Here is a 21887-nt window from a genome sequence, read left to right as displayed (position 1 = left end):
GAGCCTCCAAGCTCTCTTCAAGGGGAGCCCCATGTAGAGAGTGTTACAGTAGTCCAGACGGGACATGACGAGGGCATGAGTGACCGTGCACAGGGCATCCCGGTCCAGAAAGGGACGCAACTGGTGTATCAGGAGAACCTGATAAAAAGCTCCCCTGGCCACGGGCGTCATATGATCTTCCAAGGACAGCTGTGCATCCAGGAGAACACCCAAGTTGCGAACCATCTCTGAGGGGGACAAGATCTCACCCCCAATAATCAGCGATGGAGCCAGTTGACTATACCGGGACTCCAGAAACCACAGCCACTCGGTCTTGGAGGGGTTGAGTCTGAGCTTGTTCCTCCCCATTCAGATCTGCACAGCCTCCAGACATTGGGACATCACATCAAGGGCATCATTGGGGTGGTCAGGGGTGGAGATGTACAGCTGAGTATCATCAGCATACTGATGAAACCTCACCCCGAAACCACGGATGATCTCGCCCAGCGGCTTTACATAAATGTTGAACAAAAGGGGTGAGAGGACTGATCCTTGTGGCACCCCACAAACAAGGCGCCTTGAAGTCAACCTCTGTCCCCCTGCCAACACAAACTGCGTACGATCGGAGAGGAAGGAGGAGAACCACCGTAACACGGTGCCCCCCAGTCCCAGCCCCTCCAATCGTCTCAGCATGATACCATGATCAATGGTATCAAAAGCCACTGAGAGATGTAATAGGACCAGGACAGAGGAACAACCCCTGTCCCGAGCCCTCCAGAGATCATCAACCAATGCGACCAATGCTGTTTCTGTACTGTACCCAGGCCTGAAGCCCAGCTGGAACGGATCTAGATAATCGGCTTCATCCAGGTATTGGGGAAGTTGTCGCGCCATCACACTCTCAACAACCTTTGCAACGAAGCTAAGGTTGGAGACTGGATGATCATTTGCTAATAAGCCGGGTCCAGGGAAGGCTTCTTGAGGAGAGGCCTCACCACCGCCTCTTTTAAAGAGGGGGGGAAGAGACCCTCACTCAAAGAAGCATTAATAATCCCCTGGAGCCAGCCTCGTGTAACCTCCCAGGAGGCCAGCACCAACCAGGAGGGACACGGGTCCAATAAACATGTGGCAGCATCCAGTAAACGTGTCCTCGGGAGTCACAAGGTCAAACTCCCCCCCCCCAGATAACATTCTCAAGACCCACCTCCGTCACCCCATCCGAATCTACCCAATCAGAGTCCAAGCCTCCAATGTCTCTATTTTCTTATCTGTTTGTTCCATTTTTGATTCTACTTTTTGGATCCTTTGCTCATTCCTAGAGATGTTCTATTGGATTTTTTCTATTTTATCGTCCATTTTTTTAATATTGTCTTTTATTTCTCCCACTTCAGATTTAAGGTCCTCATGATTTCTTTTTGTTTCCTTGTGATTATTCACAATGGATTCTTGTGTCTTGTTCATTGCCTCCTGGATCATTGCCAACACTGATTGAATATTTTGTATACTGGAAATGGAGCCTGTCTTTTTTTTATCTGCTCCCAGCATGCTTTCTATCAACCTTTGCTGTGCTGGGGACGCTGTAAGAGATGCCTGATTTGAAGTTGTTTTTTTATTTATTTTGGTTATCGTCGTTGTGCCTGTGCTTGTCATTTTTACTATTTGCTGCAAGTTCTTCCAAATTTTCATGCAATGATTTATTTTTAATATCCTTAAATTTGTTACCTATAAGAGTCACTTAAATAGTTTTTAAATTTAACCTAAATAGTGCAATTCCTTAAATGTCAATATATATTTATAATATTATGACTATAGCTGGATAAATACATTTATCATTCTACAAGGCTATATATTTTACTATATATATTCTATGTCCCTCTATGTACTTATTTAGGACTCTATAAATTTTAACACATACAGTATATATGTTTATGAAAGAGAAGGAAAATGAGGGGAATTTTTTAAAAAAACTCTAAAAATGCATTAATTTGTTAACAGTATAGTTGGTTCTATGTATGTAATCAAATATGAAGATAGATATCATTAGCAGTTACTTAAGGTTAATATTCAGCATCAATAATCCATCTTATCTCAATCATTAACCACTAATTACCAATTAATAATCAACAATTACTAATAATTAATTCTAATTAGAATAGTCAAATATCATTAATCACTTGTCTATGTATATATATTTTGATGTTCTTCTTCCATACAGTCCTCTCTCACTCTTGAATCATTCTCTACTCGGTCCTCTGTTCAGTCCTTTTTTTTCCTCCTTTGTCTGCCACTTAGCCTCCACTTCGACTCTCTTCAAATATAGTTTTTACTGCCACTCTCCAAAAATGTCCAAATATCCAATTTCAACAATTTTAGATAAAAAGTTACAAGTGTCAAGTACCCCTCGACACAGCGCCACCACGCCAGCAGAAAACCCATAGCAAGGGGACTGGACCCATAGCGAGGGGACTGGACTGGCAACAAATGAACGGAACGAATTGACAACAACAGAGCATGGTGGAGGGGGTGTGTTGCGACTAGAATTATCCTACATGGTGATATCAGGTGGCGGACGGTATACGGAAAGGGGGGTTAGTGATCCGGCGGTTAGGGATCCAATCTATGAGCTGAGTATGACGTCATAAATCCGCGTCCGATGAAAACAACCCGAGCAGCAGATTTGGCACTGAGGATGACATCATAAGCTCGCGCGGCTGCAATAAAGGAAACAAGCAGCAGATTCAATGCTAGGCAGCTGTGAAGGATACATGCTGATTGAAAAACGCTCTTACATACACCCTATAAAACCCCACGAGCAGAATATGCAGACGTCTCTGACTTTGCTCTATATACGGCTTCAGCACCTACTGTAAACTGCCGAGTAAGCTACGATTAAACTGGGTTCTGGTTTTATTTCCTTGTGCGTATGTGGTATTTTGCCTGGCGAAGCACATGTGGTTCCAGAGGGGCTGATACCTTCGTTATTTTCATTATTTTCCAACTCTGCTCCATCTATATTTCCGTTAGAACCACTTCTCCGATCACCACTCCAGTTCCGCCACTTGTTATCTCTTTTCCAATCTTTAAAGCCTTCCGTCAATCTCAGTCCTAGTCCAATGCACTGTCTTCTAGAAAATCTGTTTATTTTATAGTCAACACCTCTCTCAAGCCTCAAAATATATCTGTTGGAGTTTTCTTCCTCCTCTCACCCGCTCTCTCGCCTTTCGCGCAGTCACTACCTATCAAAAGTTCCTTCTTCCGCTCCTCTCCCTTTTCGTTGCCACGTTTATCTGCTGCAAATCTGCCGCTGATTTTGGAGCCTCGATCTCTCTGCTCTTCCCTTCCATGATATAGTTGTACCTCACTTTTTTTTTAAAGACTCTTCTCGTACCATTGCGATCTGTTGATTCAATTTTCGGTTCCTACTCCTCCGCTGTCAACACTTCGGGCCAGCCAAAATGGCTGTTTTGTTCCCCACCGGAATTAAGATGTTTCTCCTGAACCTTCGGGACAATTGCTTTTCCCCCCGAGGTCCTTGAAAATTCCTCTTTTTTCTATCAATCTCTCTGAGATTAATAGTGCCTAATTCGGCTTCCTGGCTGAGAATATTGGAGCTACAAGAATGGAGCCCCGTTCTCTCGCTCCAAGCATGCTGACGTCACCGCCGGATGTCTCAGGGCAAAAATAATTTTAAAGTGTGAATGTTTTTTCTGAATTAAGGGTGCTAACCTGACTATGATTTATTGCATTCTTTCCCCAAATATCACTTTCCTTGACAAGGCCACAGTACAAATTATTATTTTATTTTTTTTCAAAATTTATATGCCGCCCTTCTCCCGTAGGACTCGGGGCAGCTCACAAGATAAAAACAATACAACAATGCAATACTAAAATTAATCAATTTAAAAATCCCCAAACGATTAAAAGTCTCGCAACAGATCAGGGAATTTGCTGAAAATTATCTCAGAAGCAGCAGCACGTATGAACAAAAATTAAATGCCCAAACCTGGGGGGGCGGGTTATATCCAATTTTAACATCTCATTCCATTGATCTGGTTGGTTTAGATCCATCCTTAGGCATATGTAATGCCATACTGTTGATCCTTAGTTGGATTCTATAGATCGGGGCTGTCAGACTCACGGCCCCCTGGGCCAGGTGCATCACGTGCTGGCCATGCCCGCTTTAGTGAAGGGGAAAAAGTCCCGATGCGTCATGTGATGCTGCTGTAACAACATGAGTTTGACACCCTGTCAAGCTTCTCCCCTGAGTCACAATCTCCAATCATTTTCTCAGGCCATCAGTCTGTTGTCTCCAAACACCACCTTCCTCCAGCTGCAGGCATCTTCTCTGTTCCTACAGGAAAGAATGCCATCTAGACATAAAATTCCCCCTTTATCTCTATTACCACCCTTTCAACAGTTAGAGAGTGGCGAGTCTGAATTCCTTTACTAGCGAACCTAAAAACTAAGAAAAGAATAGAAAATAAAAAATGGCTACACATATGTCATCTTTGACACACCCCTGCTATAGATATTGCCAATATACCCTTCCAGGCAGGTACTTGCATGATCATAGTGAGACAGTATATTTTATTTTAATACTACTTTTATTCCTAACTGTAGTATTGTTTGCCTTCTTTTGTAGAATCATCTGCGGCCTTACTCAGTTTACAAATAAAAACCATATTGCCTTTGCTGCACTAGAAGCCGTCTGCTTTCAAACACGGGAGGTATAGATTATACTGTATTATTAGGATTTTTGAGTTAGTTTTTTTTTATGTTGCTGTAGTTTTTATTTCTATAGGCAGCCATGTCTAAATGTGTTTAAATTGTAGCTAATTTCACCTTATGATAAATTTGTTCAAAATCTAAAATAAAACTTTCAACTAAATTTTTCTCCTCCTTTATGTTTTGTTTGTTTATTTTTTATAATGCCACAAAGCCAAATATTTCAACTAATTATTTTTCGCTATGTAATTTATAAAATATTTCAGTTTTTATTGGAAAAATTAATAGATTTTTTTTGTTTTAGATATTGGATGCAATGAATAAAGACTGTGGGATACCGCTTAGTCAGTTACAAGTTGATGGAGGAATGACCAACAACAAGATCCTTATGCAACTCCAAGCTGATATTCTTTGTATTCCAGTAGGTAAGATAAAAGTCTCCTTGCATTTTATTTTGGATTGCTATGTATAAGACCCACTATGACTTTTGAAAAAAAAAAAAATCAATTTATTTACATTAAAATATATTTCTGGAATTACATATATACCAAGATTTTCAACCTTGCCAGTGTAGGCTTTTTAGATCCTTCTTTGTAAAGGATATAAGGAAACTGCAGTTCATAATTTTTGTTTTCTTTTTGCCAATTTAGTCTTCCTGCTTTATTTTGAGTAATTGTTATTTAGTTAAATAGTTATTCAGTAACTACATATAAAAGGAACCCTCTTTTAGGAATAATTATTTCATCATTTCTATTTGGATAAAAAAAATATTGAAAACATCATCTTGTCTTGTTTATTTAAAGAATATTTATATTGCTCTTCCTGTCACTGAAAGTGTAGTCATGGAAAGACAATTCTCTGCTTGCATCTTCCTTAAAAATGCTGCAATGGGATTAGGGGGTAAGGAAGTTTACTGCTGACTGAGTTCTAGAAAACCTTCTAAAAATTTAAGAAAGAGCATTTGAGCAATACTGTCATAGGAGGGAAGGAAGGATATAGGCATGTCATATACCACGTTTCCCTGAAAATAAGACCCAGTCTTATATTCTTTTGGGTCCAAAATAAGCACTAGGACTTATTTTTGGGAAACATGATTTCAGGGCGATCAGCCCTGCTGGGTGCCTCACCTCCCATGCACAAAAGGTGGTGAGCGTGTAGGGGCCGACATCTGGCAGCAGCTGCAGCCCACTGGGCCCTTGGTCAGCACACTCTGGGGCTGCGCAGCCTGTGCAGCAGAGGTGAGTTGATTACCTGTCCAAGCAGCAGACGGCCGGCCATGGGAGGCTCATCTTCCCGCTGCAACACTGGCAGCAGACAGAGACAGAAGCATGGGGAGGGAGGCACGCAATCTGGATGCGCTGTACAGGCCACAGATAAGCCGAGAGATAGTGGGCGAGCCGTGGAAGGCTCGTCTTTGCATCTCTTGGCTTGCCTGTGGCCCGTGGAGAGCATCAGGATCGGCTGCCTTCCCCCCTGCACCTTTTTTTTTTTTTTAATTTATATACCACCCTTCTCCCTGAGGACTCAGGGCGGTGTACAGCCAGAATTAAAAAACATAAAATACAAATATTAAAAAACAATTAAAATATATATAAATTTGGCCCAAAATTAAAAATACAAACCAATTAAAACATTTAAAATTTCTTCTTAAGCCAGCCCGGCTTGCTGGAAAAAGTGGGTTTTAAGGGCACGGCGGAAGGCACTAAGGTCTTGGATTCTCCTTATCTCTGGGGGCAACTGATTCCAGAGGGTAGGTGCCCCCACAGAGAAGGCCCTCCCCCTGGGGGTCACCAGCCTACATTGATTGGCTGATGGCACCCTGAGGAGGCCCTCTCTGTGGGAGCCCACGGGACGATGGGAGGTCGTTGGTAGCAGCAGGCGGTCTCGAAGATAGCTAGGCCCGATGCCATGGAGCGCTTTAAAGGTGATAACCAGCACCTTGAAGCGCACCCGGAAGACCACTGGGAGCCAGTGCAGCTCGCGCAGGAGCGGTGTTGCATGGGAGCACCATGCTGCTCCCGTCACTACCCGCGCTGCTGCATTCTGGACCAGTTGGAGCCTCCGGGTGCTCTTCAAGGGGAGCCCCATGTAGAGAGCGTTGCAGTAGTCAAGGCGAGAGGTGACGAGGGCATGAGTGACTGTGCACAGGGAATCCCGATCAAGAAAGGGCCGCAACTGGCAGATCAGGCGAACCTGACAAAAGGTCCCCCCCTACAGCTGTCAGATGTTCCTCCAAGGACAGCTGCATATCCAGGAGGACTCCCAGATTGCGAGCCCTTTCTGTGGGGGCCAAAGACTCGCCCCCAATAGTCAGTGATGGAATCAACTGACTATATCGGGATGCCGGGAGCCACAGCCACTCAGTCTTGGAAGGGTTGAGCTTGAGCCTGTTCCTCCCCATCCAGATCCGCACAGCCTCCAGGCACTGGGACATCACTTCAAGGGCATCGTTGGGGTGGCCTGGGGTGGAGATGTACAGCTGGGTGTCATCAGCGTACTGATGGAACTCCACCCTGAAGCCACGGATGATCTCACCCAGTGGCTTTACATAAATGTTGAACAGAAGGGGTGAGAGGACCGATCCCTGTGGCACTCCACAGATGAGAGGCCTCCATTTGCCTCCATTTGCTACTGGTGCCACCGCATGAAGACAAGCATCTCACGGCTGGCCGCTTGCTCCGGCCCACCGACTCTCGGCTTTCCTGCAGCCCATGTGGTGCATCCTTCCTCCCCACCTCTGCTTCCACCTGCTGCTTGGACAGGTAATCAATCAACTCAACTGTACTACACAGGCTGTGGCTGCTGCCAGACACAGCCCCCACACTCTCATTGCCTCCAATGCTGGCCACGCCTCCCCCCTGGGCTGATGACGATCTTCACTAAGGCTTATTTTTGGAGTAGGGCTTATATTAGCTTGAAATATGATTTAAGAAACTCAAATTCTATTGAATTGCAAAATTAAATGGGCAGCGAGTATCCTTACCAATCCATTAGATAGTTTGGTTTATGAAAATAAAATAGTAGGGAAACCGCTTTTGCATCACTTTATTCTTTTGAGGAAAGACAAGATATGCACTTAATATTAACTAAATGAACTTTTAATGATTCCTATACAAACATAGATATACCTGCAAGAACACCTGTCAATATGTCAGATGCAGTTTCACTGTAATGCAGTTTTGGTTTGGTGCCTTCTGTATATGGATTCACAACACAAAAGCAGTAATGGATAAAATACATGGTGGAAGTAATTAACCACATTTGGCAGCAGTTAAAATTTGAAAAATTTTGCCTCTGACTATGTAAATAGTCAGGTTTTTTATTTTGGGTTTTTTTTGTCAAAGAATACTGCCTTTTTTAATTACTTGTTTAAAGGAATAATCTACAGCTCATTTTGAATATATAGGGTGATGTTTCTTTGTGATAGCAACTAAGATACGTTTGCATTGGTTATTACAGTAGTTCCCTTTTTCCAGCTGATTAGTGAACTGGTTTTCATTAAATAATCCTTACTCGTAAAAGCATATTTGTCCTTAATTCATTGTCTATTAATACTTTTCAGTCAGTTGAATGAAAAGTAAAATAAAGAAGGCTATGACAGTGGAAAAAAATAAATACTTGTTTCAATACTTAAAATGTTCACATTTTGTCTATATACGTTTTGTTCTATCAAGGACTAGGTAAAAATGCTACCTTTATTTCCTGTCTTATTAGTAAAGCCATCCATGCCTGAAACAACAGCACTTGGAGCAGCAATGGCAGCTGGAGCTGCAGAAGGGGTGGGAGTGTGGAGCCTACATCCTGATGATTTCACAGCAGTAACATGTGAACGTTTTGAGCCACAGATCAATCCAGAGGGTAAGAAGGGTTTTAAGTTCTGATCTCTGCTTTCTAAGCTTGCTCAGCCTATGCAAATCTAGTTTATTCATACTGTTATAAAATTGGCATAGTTTGTTCTATCAGGATAGTTGTGCTACCTCTGTGAATGGTGAACTATCTTAGGAAAATTATATTGGGGGGGGGAGGTTGAAACTTTCCATATTTATACTTAAATTTTGAAGTTTTCAGACAGTTAATGAAATTCCTATGCATTTTAGAAGACTTTTCCATATATTATAAAGTGCTTGTACATTAAATAAATATAATTGTTTGAATTTTTGATAAAGATGTTGCTTATGGTTTCAGAAAGTGAATATCGTTATACCAGATGGAAGAAAGCTGTTAAGAAATCAATGGGTTGGGAAATGTCAGAACCTCAAGGAAACAGTGAGTTATTATTCATGCATTACTTGTAAAAGTCAAATTGCTTTTCCGTAGACAGTATTGATAGTGGTAGTAGTTATAATCCAACCATGTTTTAGTAAGTGCCTAGAAATTGAAAATATGGAACAATGTGTAGACTTACTTTTGAATTATTTATGCTAAGATGCACAAGCAGATAATAGTAGCAAGATAGAAATATACTCTCAAATTATTTGAGGAATACATTTCTACTGGCATTTACAACTTGTCACTGAGTTGTATGAAAATTTATAAAGTCTTGAGTACATCTAGAAGTATACTCAAATCCTGCCACCAGGTTTTAAGTTTTAATTTAATTTTAAAGTTACAAAACAGTTTGTAAATTGTTTGTAAATACAGAAATTAATCATACTAAATATATAAATTCATATAGTCACATGAATTTGATTTATCCTGACCTTAGTTTTCTTCTCAAAGCCAATCACAGTGATTGGTCTGAAAACAAAATACAGATCTAACCAGTAAACAGAAACAGTTGAAAGGCTTTATAAATTACATCAAGCGCTTAAGACAATTGCATATCAATCTTGCTTAAGAATGCTTAAAAATTGTATTCTTAAGCAATTTTTGAAGTTTTGAAAGTGCCTCCAGACAAAAGTTGTAATAAAAAGCTATTTCAGTTTTGTCTCAAACGACTGAAATACAGATTGTATAAGCCTTCATTTTCACATGAAAATGAAGCATTTATTGATTTTTAAATTAATCCATGGAATCTATTATCCATAAAGATTAATTCTGAATGTAAATTGTTTTATGTACTACATGAACTAGCTAAATAAATATTCAATCCCTCATTATTGACAGCTGTCATACTAAAAATAGAAAAAAACAAGGTAACAAAATTTATTTGCCTTGATAGCTACATTTTATTAAAGTGCAATTAAGAATATATCTGAACTCATATCAAATATATTTATTTTAATTCATTAATGCTATTTTGTGATTTTCAGTGAGAACCTAAGTATTTCTATTTAGAAATATATTCTAATAAATTCAGTTAGACTATTGTCCTTCTAAGCATGTTTAAACTGTAGCTCTGTAGGTTTGATTTGATTAAGATTATTTTTCAATATAATTAAGTACAGTCAGAAAGTTTAAAGTGTAAATTCACTGTAATTCAAAAAATTGAAAATAACTGTAAAATATTAACTCCTCCAACCAGGAGGATGAAGATGCATCAGTTACAGTTGCAAGAAAAAGTATATGAACCCCTTGGGATTACGTGGAGTTTTGCATGAATCGGTCATAAAATGTGCTCTGAACTTCATCTAAGTCACAACAATAGAAAAACACAGTCTGCTGAAAATAATACCACACAAACATTAGATGTTGCCATGGTTTAATTGAACATAACATGTAAACATTCACAGTGCAGGGAGGAAAAAGTATGTGAGCCCCTAGCCTAATGACTTCTCCAAGAGCTAATTGGAGCCAGGAGTGAGCCAACCTTGACTCCAATCAGTGTGATGATATTGGATGTGTTGCTGACAGCTGTCCTGTTCTTTAAAAACACACACCTGTTTTGGGTTTACTGGTTTCAAGAAGCACTGTCTGATGTGAACCATGCCTCGCAGAAAAGAGCTCTCAGAAGACCTACAATCAAGAATTGTTGACTTGCATGAAGCTGGAAGGGGTTACAAAAGCATCTCCAAAAGCCTTGATGTTCATGTGTCCACGGTAAGACAGACTGTCTACAAATGGAGAAAGGTTAGCACTGTTACTACTCTCCCTAGGAGTGGTCGTCCTGTAAAAATGACTGCAAGAGCACAGCGCAGAATGCTTCATGTGGTAAAGAAGAATCCTAGAGTGTCAGCTAAAGACCTACAGAAATCTCTGGCACATGCTAACATTTTTGTTGACACATCTACAATAAGGAAAACATTAAACAAGAATGGAGTACATGGGAGGACACCAAGGAGGAAGCCATTGCTGTCCAAAAAAAATATTGCAGCACGTTTGAAGTTTGCAAAAGAGCACCTGGATGTTCCACAGCGCTACTGGCAAAATATACTGTGGACAGATGAAACCAAAATTGAGTTGTTTGGGAAGAACACACCACACTATGTGTGGAGAAAAAAAGGCACAGCACACCAACATCAAACCTCATCCCCACTGTAAAACATGGCGGAGGGAGCATCATGGTTTGGGGCTGCTTTGCTGCCTCAGGGCCTGGACGGATTGTTGTCATTGATGGGAAAATGAATTCTAGAGTTTATCAAGACATTTTGCAGGAAAACGTACGACCATCTGTCCGCCAACTGAAGCTCCGCAGAGGATGGGTGATGCAACAGGACAATGACCCAAAGCATACAAGTAATTCAACAAAAAATGGCTTCAACAGCACAGAATACGCCTTCTGGAGTGGCCCAGTCAGAGTCCTGACCTCAACCCTATTGAAATGCTGTGGCATGACCTTAAGAGAGCGATTCACACCAGACATCCCAAGAATATTGCTATACTGAAACAGTTTTGTGAAGAGGAGTGGTCCAAAATTACTCCAGATCGTTGTGCAGGTCTGATCTGCAACTACAGGAAACGTTTGGTTGAGGTTATTGCTGCCAAAGGAGGGTCAACCAGTTATTAAGTCCAAAGGTTCACATACTTTTTCCTCCCTGCACTGTGAATGTTTACATGTTATGTTCAATTAAACCATGGCAACATCTAATGTTTGTGTAGTATTATTTTAAGCAGACTGTGTTTTTCTATTGTTGTGACTTAGATGAAGTTCAGAGCACATTTTATGACCAATTCATGCAAAACTCCACGTAATCCCAAGGGGTTCACATACTTTTTCTTGCAACTGTAGACCAAAGGTTCTTGGATGCAGCAATAGATTCTGGTTTCGGGTAGAAGAACAAGGACCTGGTGGCTCAGCAGACAAAAAGCATTGTGATTAACACCAGCTGTCTGCAATTACTGTAAGTTCAAATCTCACCAGGCTCAAGGTTGACTCAGCCTTCCATCCTTTCTAAGGTAGGTGAAATGAGGACCCAGATTGTGGGGGCAATAAGCTGACTTTGTATAAATATACAAACGTATGAAGGCTATTGTTTAACACATTGTAAGCCGTCCTGAGTCTCCGGAGAAGGGCGGCATATAAATCAAATAAAAAAAAAATCAAGATCTTATTAGACACTTATGGCTTTTTAAAAAAGTTCTAATAACTGCAGAAAGAAAAAAAGGGAGAGGAAGAATTTATTGTTTTTTAATAATAGATTGAGCAATATAAGTTAGAAAGTCCAATAATAGAACAAAAAGTCCATAACAATATTTTTCTTTATACAAAATAGTAGTTTCTGTGTTGTTGGAAAGATATGGGCAGGTTACTAAAGGACAATGATATACAATGTTTAGTTTTATAAGTCCTGATTGTTATCTAGTTGACTTGTTGACTGAGCCAAAATTACAGCTTCACTGGTTTCAAGAAACTACTGGAATTCCTCTTTTGCATGCAATGATATAATGTCAAGTAAAAATGCTATTTTTTATAATGGTGACATTAATAGCACCCAATAATAATTGTCTTGGCAATTTTACTTAGACATTACATGATAATCAGTAAAATACAATACAATTAATACTTATCTTAGCAATGGTTTATCAGAGCTCTAACAACATTGTGCTTAGTCAAACACTGGAAATGCAATCCAGGCAGGAACAAATTTGTGAATAATATCACATATTCTGTATGAAGAGCACAAGAAATGCAATTATATTTTTTTGTTTCAAACAAAATTTATGTTTAGCTTAAAAATGTTCTGTTTATGAAAAAATAAGTTTTTAAATTCAGCAAGCATGACTATAAGTCGGGTCAGAAAGATGAAAAGGAGAGAAGCCTTATTTACAATTTCTGTAAAATTACTGTAAAGAGAATTAATATGTAAAAACGTGAGAACCTTTTAATTAGATGCAGTACATTTTCCTGAGGGAGGGCAGTTTAAATGCTTGTTGCTACTTGAAAGTATTGTGCTGCTTGCTGCAGAACACTATATACAGCTGCTCAGAAATGACTGGTAATGAATTCAGTGAACCTTGGTCTTTGGTAAATGATATAACATTGCAGCTTTGCAATCTATAGAGCTTTCTTTTTGGTATGACTGTCATAAATGGCTTTAGTACTCTACTAAATTTATGATTTATAATTGTATAATGTACAAATGTATATAATTATACATTTATAATTAACAATAGCAATTTTATGCTTTCAATTCAAGTCTGGAGACAGTTGGTACATGTATATTTCACTTGCTGATAGTATAATGTGTATGATGGAGCAGGCACAATGCATGATTGGACTTAAGAGATATGCAATACCCACATTGCATGATACTTCATACACAGTCAATATTTTTGAAAAACAAAGATAGTTTGAAATAGTTTGTATGTGTATAATCGGACACACATTAATTCACTCTTCTACCTTCCATGGTGCATTCTTTCTCCTTGCAATATTTGTAACCCTTAATATCAGCTTTATTTGAAATTCTGTACTATCTACTTTATTAGTAGCTAATTGTTTCTGCCTAAATAATCTTAAATATTGACACTGGACGCAAGACTGAAATATATCTAAGCATCAGTGTTTGTCCTATTTCTAATTATTACATGCTGAACTATCTGTAGCATTTTGCAAAATTTCTCTCTCTTCTAATTTTCTTCATGTAATTCTTAAATAGTGCAATTTACACGTATCTCTCTCTTGATTTGTTTGACTGGAACCTCTCTTCTGGATGACATCAGGTGAAACTAGTATCTTCTGTAGTCTGCCTTTGGGCTTTTTTATAATGAGTAGCCTGTTAATATTAATCGGAGCAAAATATATCTCAGGTTAGTTTATATTTTGAAATGTCTTGTTTTTACAAGATAATCACTGCTAGATGATTTAAATACTTTCAGTTTGAAAAAAGTGTTTAGTATTGTTGTATATGAAGAAATATTTAATGATACTGGCTCTTAACCATTTTAATTTAAAAGTTCATATAGGAAATGCAGAAAATATTTTAAAATCTGCCATTATTTTTTTCTATTATTTCAAATCAATTTTAAAAAGTGGGGAAGGGTGCCTGAATAAATCTTGAGGTACACATCCTAGTTATTTCTTTTTTGAGGTTTTATAACTGCTGAAAAAAAACACATATCTGCAAAAAATAATAATCAGAATTTGTGATTTAATAAGTAAATTTTTTAAAATTTTCTAGATTAGAAAAATATATTGTAAAATCTTACATATGAATTGATTGTTATCCCTTTCAAATTAGTTTCCTTTAGATACCACAAACTCATAACTTAAAGCAAAATTAGCCTCCCTAAAACATTGTTTATTTTGATTTAAAAATAATAAGTTTCATAATTTTTCTATTTTAAAAAATGATAGTTAATATTTGAGTTCCTTTTCCTATTCAACTGTTGAGAAATGTGAATAGCTAAATTGACTTAGTCACAATTGAAAACTATGCTTAGCAAAATGAAGGTTCTCTTCATAGCTTAAAACATATAGAGAAAATATAAATTAATCTTGTACATGGACAGATAATACAAATACTATTGGCAGAGGAATTTCAAGAAGCATTTATTCCGGTGATATTTACCAGAAGTAATGAACTTTTTCCTCCAGCTCTGTACAAATGGGTTGTTACATATAAAAGAGAATTTTATTTTCATTCTTTAATAAACTTAAAAAATAGTTAATTTGTAGATCAGTCATCTACTACAGATTCTTTTTTTTTAGGCAGAAATCATTCATATAAAATACACATATGAAAGACAATTCAAAGTTGGAGAAAGAATTATGTAAAAGACTTAAATAATGAGATGGTTACTTATACTAGACTTTAACTGGATTATAAAATGCTATATTTATTAATTAGCACAATTCAGATTTAAATATGAATTTTTAAAACTTGTTTAAACTCCAAAAATACTAGATACATATCATGTAAGGTATAGTACTTATTTAATGAATATAGGTAATCCTCTTCTTATGACCACAATTGAGTCCAAAATTTCTAAGTGTTAAGTGAGACATTGTTATTTAGTTGTGTCCCATTTTACGACCTTTCTTGCCATAGTTGTTAAGTGAATCACTGCAGTTGATAAGTTATAACATGGTTGTTAAGTGAATCTGGCTTCCCCATTAACTTTGCTTGTCAGAAGGTTGCAAAAGGAGATCACATGACCTTGGGACACAGCAATGGTCATAAGTATGAACCAGTTGCCAAGCATCTGAATTTTGATCACATGATCATGGGAATGCTGCAAAGGTCAAAACGGTCATAAATCATATTTTTCAGTGATGATGTAACTTTGAATGGCCACTAAATGAACTGTTGAAAGTCAGGATTACCTGTATACAAAAGGAAGGAATGTGTGAAACATTATATATGCTCCAAAGCAGGTCTCTATATAAAAATCTACCAGTAAGATGCTTCCTAAATTTGAGCTTGCTGTGTCATGCTCTCCCTCCTCAAATGTTGCATCCCCAAAATCTCATAATAAGAATCTTTTACAAGCTGCTTCTCTGGAAGCCCCTGTATGATTCTACAGTAACTTACAGGAGGAGTCACTTTCTGCATATAATTACATTATTATTTTACACTTTTTCATCATAATATTCAAGGTGGCATAATATTCAAGACGGAGTTTTCTGGAAACTCTTATTCAGAACTAGACTTCTTGGTTTCAGGAAAGTTCTGCTGAGACCATAGCTTGATGTAGTAATGTAAGACTGCAACTGAATTACATTTTGAATAGAACATTTGAATGTAGAAAAAGAAATGTTTTATGAGCCACAGAGGTGATCTGCTGAATATAGAAGTCTTTCTACTATAAAGTGGGAAATTCAGAGTATTTTATTCTTATCGAAGGACAGCTTCCTTTGATAAGCATATATAATTCCATGTTATTTTGGATTGAATGCATAAATAACATTTGACATTGAAATTACTCCATTTTTAACATTTATTCTTTTAAAAAAATATTGTAAAAAAACCAATTTCTGACTTGATGTCTCTTGCTTAAATTTTGAAAGCAGTTTTGTATGCAGCTTTCTTGAATACTGCTGCTACATATGCTCCTTTGCAGTTCATATACTGTATGAAAATACAGTGGTGCTCAAAAGTTTGTGAAACCTTTTGAATTTAAGTATTTCTATATAAGTATGACCTAAGTTCTGAATAATTTCCCCCAATAAATCAATGATCAAGTACAGTGTATTTTATTCATTTGTTTTCATTGTGTTCTTTTTATCAAATTTTAGGATTCTGTGAAAGAAGTTCATATTTTAAGTCATATTTCTGCAGAAATGTTGAAAATTCAAAAGAATTCACAAACATTTAAGCATTGTGTTAAATTTAGAGCAGGTGTAATGTTATTTAGTGAACATATGTTCTCTGGACATATATATTTAGACATATTTTCTGGGTAGATATAGCCTCTGGATAGAAAACTAGTTTATTTTTTTATTTTTTGCTTTTAAGTCACATGCAATGGTGTTTTGTGAAGCTGTAAACCATTTTTGAATGAATGGTGCTTTATAGAGTTGAGATGCAAACTGTTCTGTTAGTAAAAAAAATATATATCATTTCAGCACTTAACCTTATATATTTATAAAGTTTTTCCTCTTCTGTTCCTATTCCAGTAGACAGAGAACTTGTTACACTGAAATGGGGAATGGAGAAAAAGGCAATTAGAGAAGCACTTTAAAATCCTCTAGTGCTATTGTTACTCAATAAAGCAATTGCCATTGCATATGTTTTCTACAATGCAATTTCATGCTTCTATAGGTTAGATAATATAATCCATGCCTCAGGTTGGCACTGTTAGAATTTGATAGGTGATTTAGTTTCAGTTAATGATTTCCCCAGAAGATATTATAAGCATTGTGTTATATTTATTCTCTTAACAAAAATTATTTGATTACTGATCCTTTTTTTCCCTTTCAGGTAAATTCAAATGAGGCATTTTAATGGATTTCAGGAGACTTTAACATCTCAAAAGAATGTGGTGCTTTCTTAACAATTTTAATGGCATTATTTTGACACAGTTCATTGTCAAAATAACTATTTAGGAAAAAGATTTAATCAGGAATGAGCAAATTATAGTTGCTACTACTGATCTGCTTTAAAAGTAAAGTGGAAAAAACTCTTGGTTAACTTCTGTAACTGCCATCACTTGTTTTGTCCACTTTGAAATGAAACATGAAATAAAAAAAGTTAACTTTTTTAAAAAAAAATCCAAATGGTACACTTCAAGAACTTCATTTTATACACTTACATAAAGTTGTGGTGATTTCTTTTTAGAAATTACTCATAGCAATACTTTCCAAAATCATCTTTCTTATCCACTGATTAGATAACCTCACTGAGAATTGAAAATTCAATAATATATTTTGTAACAAGGAAAGAACAGTTAGTTATTCCTCCTTTTCATATGCATTGGTTATCATTGGTTATATTAAGGATTCTAAGCTACTAAGTAAAACTGGTAGACTTCAGAAAACTTATTTAAAATTAAAATTAATATTTAAAATATACTGCGTATGTATAGCAAGAAAGCGACATGTTTGAAATACTGTACTATAAATCAAATTGCCAAGTGTATGGAGAATATGAAGATTAAATATGAGCTTTAAAAGTTCAGATAACACTTATTCTAGTAAATAATTATAATATTTGTGGGCTGTAGTTGAAAACCACAAACATTTTGCAATCTTTCATTTTACTTAAAAGTCTGGACCAAAATTTGCTTCTCAGTGGGATACATTATAAGCAGTGGCAATCATGATTTCTGGATATAATATTTTATATATCTAAAGAATAAAATAACTTTTAGAGGTCCCAAAGTTTAACACTAATGTATGTCAGAACAATACTTTATAATATTCATACTTTTATTAAGAATTAAAACAAAATCAGACATTGGTGGTTCCCAGATTGTTCCCCTCTTTTCTTTCAAACTGAGGAAATATCTGGTAAAATTTTGTCAAACAGCCCATAGAAAGTTCCATGTTGCTTGAAATTTATCTTCAATGCACACTATCCTTCTTTTCATAGTTAAGACTTCTCTAGGATAGGACTCAGGATTTGCTTTGCCTACTACTGGAATGAGATGGAGTTGAAAATACTGTGAATCTAGGCTGCTACTATTTGGAGATACTTCAAAACTATTCTAGTATAATGATAAAATGTCTGTGGAGATTAACATAGCTTCTTCCCTGCATAAAAAAATATATGAGTATAATTAAAAGTTATAAAAGAATAAAAGTTTTTTTTATAAAACTCACCTGATTCAAAATACAGTGTGTAAACATATTGAAAGTAGCAATATTTTAATGTAAACACACTGGCAGCTAAAGAATATGTGCATGGTAAAACGGTTTCTGGGTCTCATTTCCTACATTTTTATAGAATGTATATGTCATCAGTAAGGAAATAAGAATTGAAAATTCAAATAATGTTAAACTAATGCTTTTTCATAATTGTAAAAATGATTTTTGCCTTGATTTGAAAAGTAGAATACTTATAGCAATTGTTGAACATTTTACAGTAACTGAAAACTAGTCTTGATAATCAGTACTTCAGCTTTTTCATAAACTGAATCTGAGACTACTTGTTCTTTCTTTATCACAATTTATTGGTATATGTCACCATAAATGAATGTAAGCTTCCAAATGTCAATTCCCTAACTGTACTTCTAGATAGGCTTTATATATTTTAAGCCATATTTGGCAAGCCAACATTTTCCCTGCTTCTGACAATGTAAAAGACTTTCCTCTCCCCCCCCCAATAAATTTAGAGTTCAGAGGAAAGAATAAATGATAAATGATAAATAAATGATAAAAGATGGGTTTATAGCCATACTTGTTCACAATATCTTACATAGGAATTATACCATTATACTGTGGCTGAAAATATAATTTTTTAAAGTTCTATTTTATAGACCTTGAAGTTACTGAAAAATGGCTTATTTTATTATGCTCCCTGCTTAGGTTTCCTGCTTTGTATACTGTATTGGGATTGGCAGCTTCAGATATGATTCATGGAAGTATATAGGATATTAAATTAAATTGATAAGATTATAATTATAGTTGGAATTTTGCACAATGTACTACCACTTTTCTATAAAACAAAATTAAATTAATTGTTGGAACTGCTCACTTTTTGTGAATGGAATTTTTTTTCTATTTAATTTGAATTATTAAATCGATACACTGAAAATGTGAAATAGAAAAATTGTCAATATTGCACTTTTAGAAATATATGTGATTTAAAATGTCTTTAATCTTGTTCTCAATTATGCTCGTGATGGAACTCATAAATAAAATGCTAATGAAATCTTCACTTCTTGAAATTTTTTACTGAAGCTTGTTGTGATAAATAATGTAATATCAACTTTAAGAATCACAATCTTGAATATATTTTTTGGGCCTTAAAATAAAGTTTACATTTTAAAGTCAAACTGAATACCAGCCAACCAATGGTAGATCACTGAAACTGAACTCCACTGGAATTAACAATAGGCATGCATTAGATTATTAATGGATAACATTTTTGAAACAAGTTTGTGTGTACTTCTACAGAAGTACACTCCAATGCACATTTTTTCTAGTTGAAGAATGGAAAGACTAAAGTCATTTTTAAGTAAACCAAACTAAAAGGTTAGACCATGGATATCCAATATCAGGATCCAGACTTATTACTCCACATGTTTATACCAAATTGTAGTATTTATATACACGAATAAACTCTATTCCTATTTGCTGTTTTACCTAGGACCTACACTGTACCTACTGTACTTTTTGAATACATCATTAATATATTACTTGGGAATCAAGCAAGTACCATAGATCAAAGTAATGTCGGCATTTGTACACTAGGTAGCAGTCTAGTTAAGCATTCACTTGCTTCTCATGTCAATTTCAGTTCTATGCAAGATATTCTACCTTTGCTTTTTTACAATATTTTCAGAGAGAGAGAGAGCATCTGCCCAAAGTATATGTCAATAATTTATGAATCCCAGCACTTAAAAGCGTGTAATGGTGCATATCTTTATCAGATTATCAAATAAGTTTTAAGGCAATTGAGATGAAACGTCCAACATTTTAATTAAAAACTAGCTCAGTTAAGAAAATTAAAAGAATATAATGGTATAAAATATGCTTTTTTTATTTTAAAATACTTTAAAAGTATAATTAAATCATGACGTGATTATAACAAAAAGGCCAATTTATTCATTATTTACTTGTTTCATTCATTCAATTTATATGGCTGGCCAACTCCAACTAGTGGCCCTGAGCAGTTAACCAATAACTCAACAAAAATACAAAATAGACAATTGGCAGCCATGATAAAACAAAAAACCATCAGTACAAATACAATTCAATATATTTTAATGGAACTAATTCACAAGCTCCAACAGACAATACAACTCACAAGGCAATCAACACAAGCATGTCTTCTGAGCCTTGGAAAACATATTTGGGGCCAATCTTATTTCCTTGGAGGATGTTCTGCAGGGCACACTGCTTTTTTAATATCCTCTCTACAATTCCAGGCTATTTATTCATATCCTTTCTTGATGATGTGCCCTCTTTTCAATTCATATATGTGCGTGTGGTTTCCAAAATTCACAATGCTTTATTGTGGAACCATATTGGCTTTTTTTATACTGTCATTTTTTAAAAATTATATATTTTTTGTATTTGTGATTCCTGGTATTGGGAACTCTTCTTTCGACAGTTTCTCAAATGCCAGGGCATTTAAAGGATTCTGTCAATATTAATTCACATCATCTTGGAAAGTTTGGAAAAAGCATAATTCACATATTTTTGGATAGTATTGCTTTTAGTATTCCACTTACTTCAACCCAGTTGCTGTTTATAATATTAAGAAGTGTTAATATTTCAATTGTAATATGCAAAAAGAAAAGATGCTCAGCTTGCAGGCTTGAATAACTTTTAATAGGTGTGTGCAAACCTTTCTTTCTTTCTTTCTTTCTTTCTTTCTTTCTTTCTTTCTTTCTTTCTTTCTTTCTTTCTTTATTATTCGAATTTCTATACCGCCCTTCTCCTTTCGGACTCAGGGCGGTGAACAGCCAAAATAAAAACATTTATACATAAAGTACGATTAAAAATAGATTTAAAATAATTAAATTTGGCCCATAGTTTAAAATTTATCAATTTAAAATCCATATCAAAATTTAAAACCAACCATAAAATCATAAAATCAAGAGAGACCGAACTGAAAGAGATGAGTTTTTATGGCCCGACGAAAAGTCCGGAGGTCGGAGATCACTCGTATCTCTGGGGGAAGATTGTTCCAAAGGGTAGGTGCCACCACAGAGAAGGCTCTCCTCCTGGGGGTCGCCAGCCGGCATTGTCTAGCCGACGGCACCCTGAGGAGGCCCTCTCTGTGGGAGCGAACTGGCCGGTGGGAGGCTATTGGTGGCAGAAGGCGGTCCCGTAAGTACCCTGGCCCTAAGCCATGGAGCGCTTTAAAGGTGATCATCAACACCTTGAAGCGCACCCGGAAGTCCACCGGAAGCCAATGCAGCTCGTGCAGGAGAGGAGCCACATGGGAGCGCCCAGTCGCTCCCATAATCCCCCGCGCGACCGCATTCTGCACCAGTTGGAGCCTCCGGGTTTACCCCAAGGGGAGCCCCATGTAGAGAGCGTTACAATAGTCCAGACGAGAGGTGATGAGTGCTTGAGTGACTGTGCGTAGGGAGTCCCGATCCAGAAAGGGGCGCAACTGGCGTATCAGGCGAACCTGATAAAAAGCCCCCCTGGCCACGGCCGTCATATGCCCTTCTAAAGACAGCCGTGCATCCAGGAGGACGCCCAAGTTGCGCGCTCTTTCCGTGATTCGCCCCCAATAACCAGCGAT

At 36.7% G+C, this 21887-nt stretch overlaps 1 protein-coding gene across 7 annotated transcripts in view; it reads left to right on the top strand.

The window, feature by feature from the left end:
* The window catches only part of GK (glycerol kinase), a 107496-nt gene extending 88337 nt beyond the window's left edge, over positions 1-19159 (top strand). For 3 of the 7 annotated variants that reach the window (XM_060694059.2, XM_034423784.2, XM_034423783.2), the window contains 6 exons: positions 4622-4706; positions 5009-5129; positions 8419-8562; positions 8890-8970; positions 13747-13833; positions 16947-19159. In XM_060694059.2, the coding sequence (XP_060550042.1) occupies positions 4622-4706; positions 5009-5129; positions 8419-8562; positions 8890-8970; positions 13747-13833; positions 16947-16960 (532 nt within the window). In that variant the 3' untranslated portion in view covers positions 16961-19159. Of the gene's footprint in view, positions 1-4621; positions 4707-5008; positions 5130-8418; positions 8563-8889; positions 8971-13682; positions 13834-16946 lie in introns of all 7 variants that reach the window. The other 4 variants (XR_015728239.1, XR_015728238.1, XM_087871327.1 and 1 more) reach the window with 2 other exon arrangements.
* The last annotated feature ends 2728 nt before the right edge of the window (positions 19160-21887 follow it).

This window comes from Pantherophis guttatus, chromosome 5 (assembly GCF_059756535.1).
Source record: "Pantherophis guttatus breed Tessera chromosome 5, ASM5975653v1, whole genome shotgun sequence".
In the NCBI taxonomy this organism is placed as follows: Eukaryota; Metazoa; Chordata; class Lepidosauria; order Squamata; family Colubridae; genus Pantherophis; species Pantherophis guttatus.
This window is presented reverse-complemented; position numbering and strand designations above follow the sequence as displayed.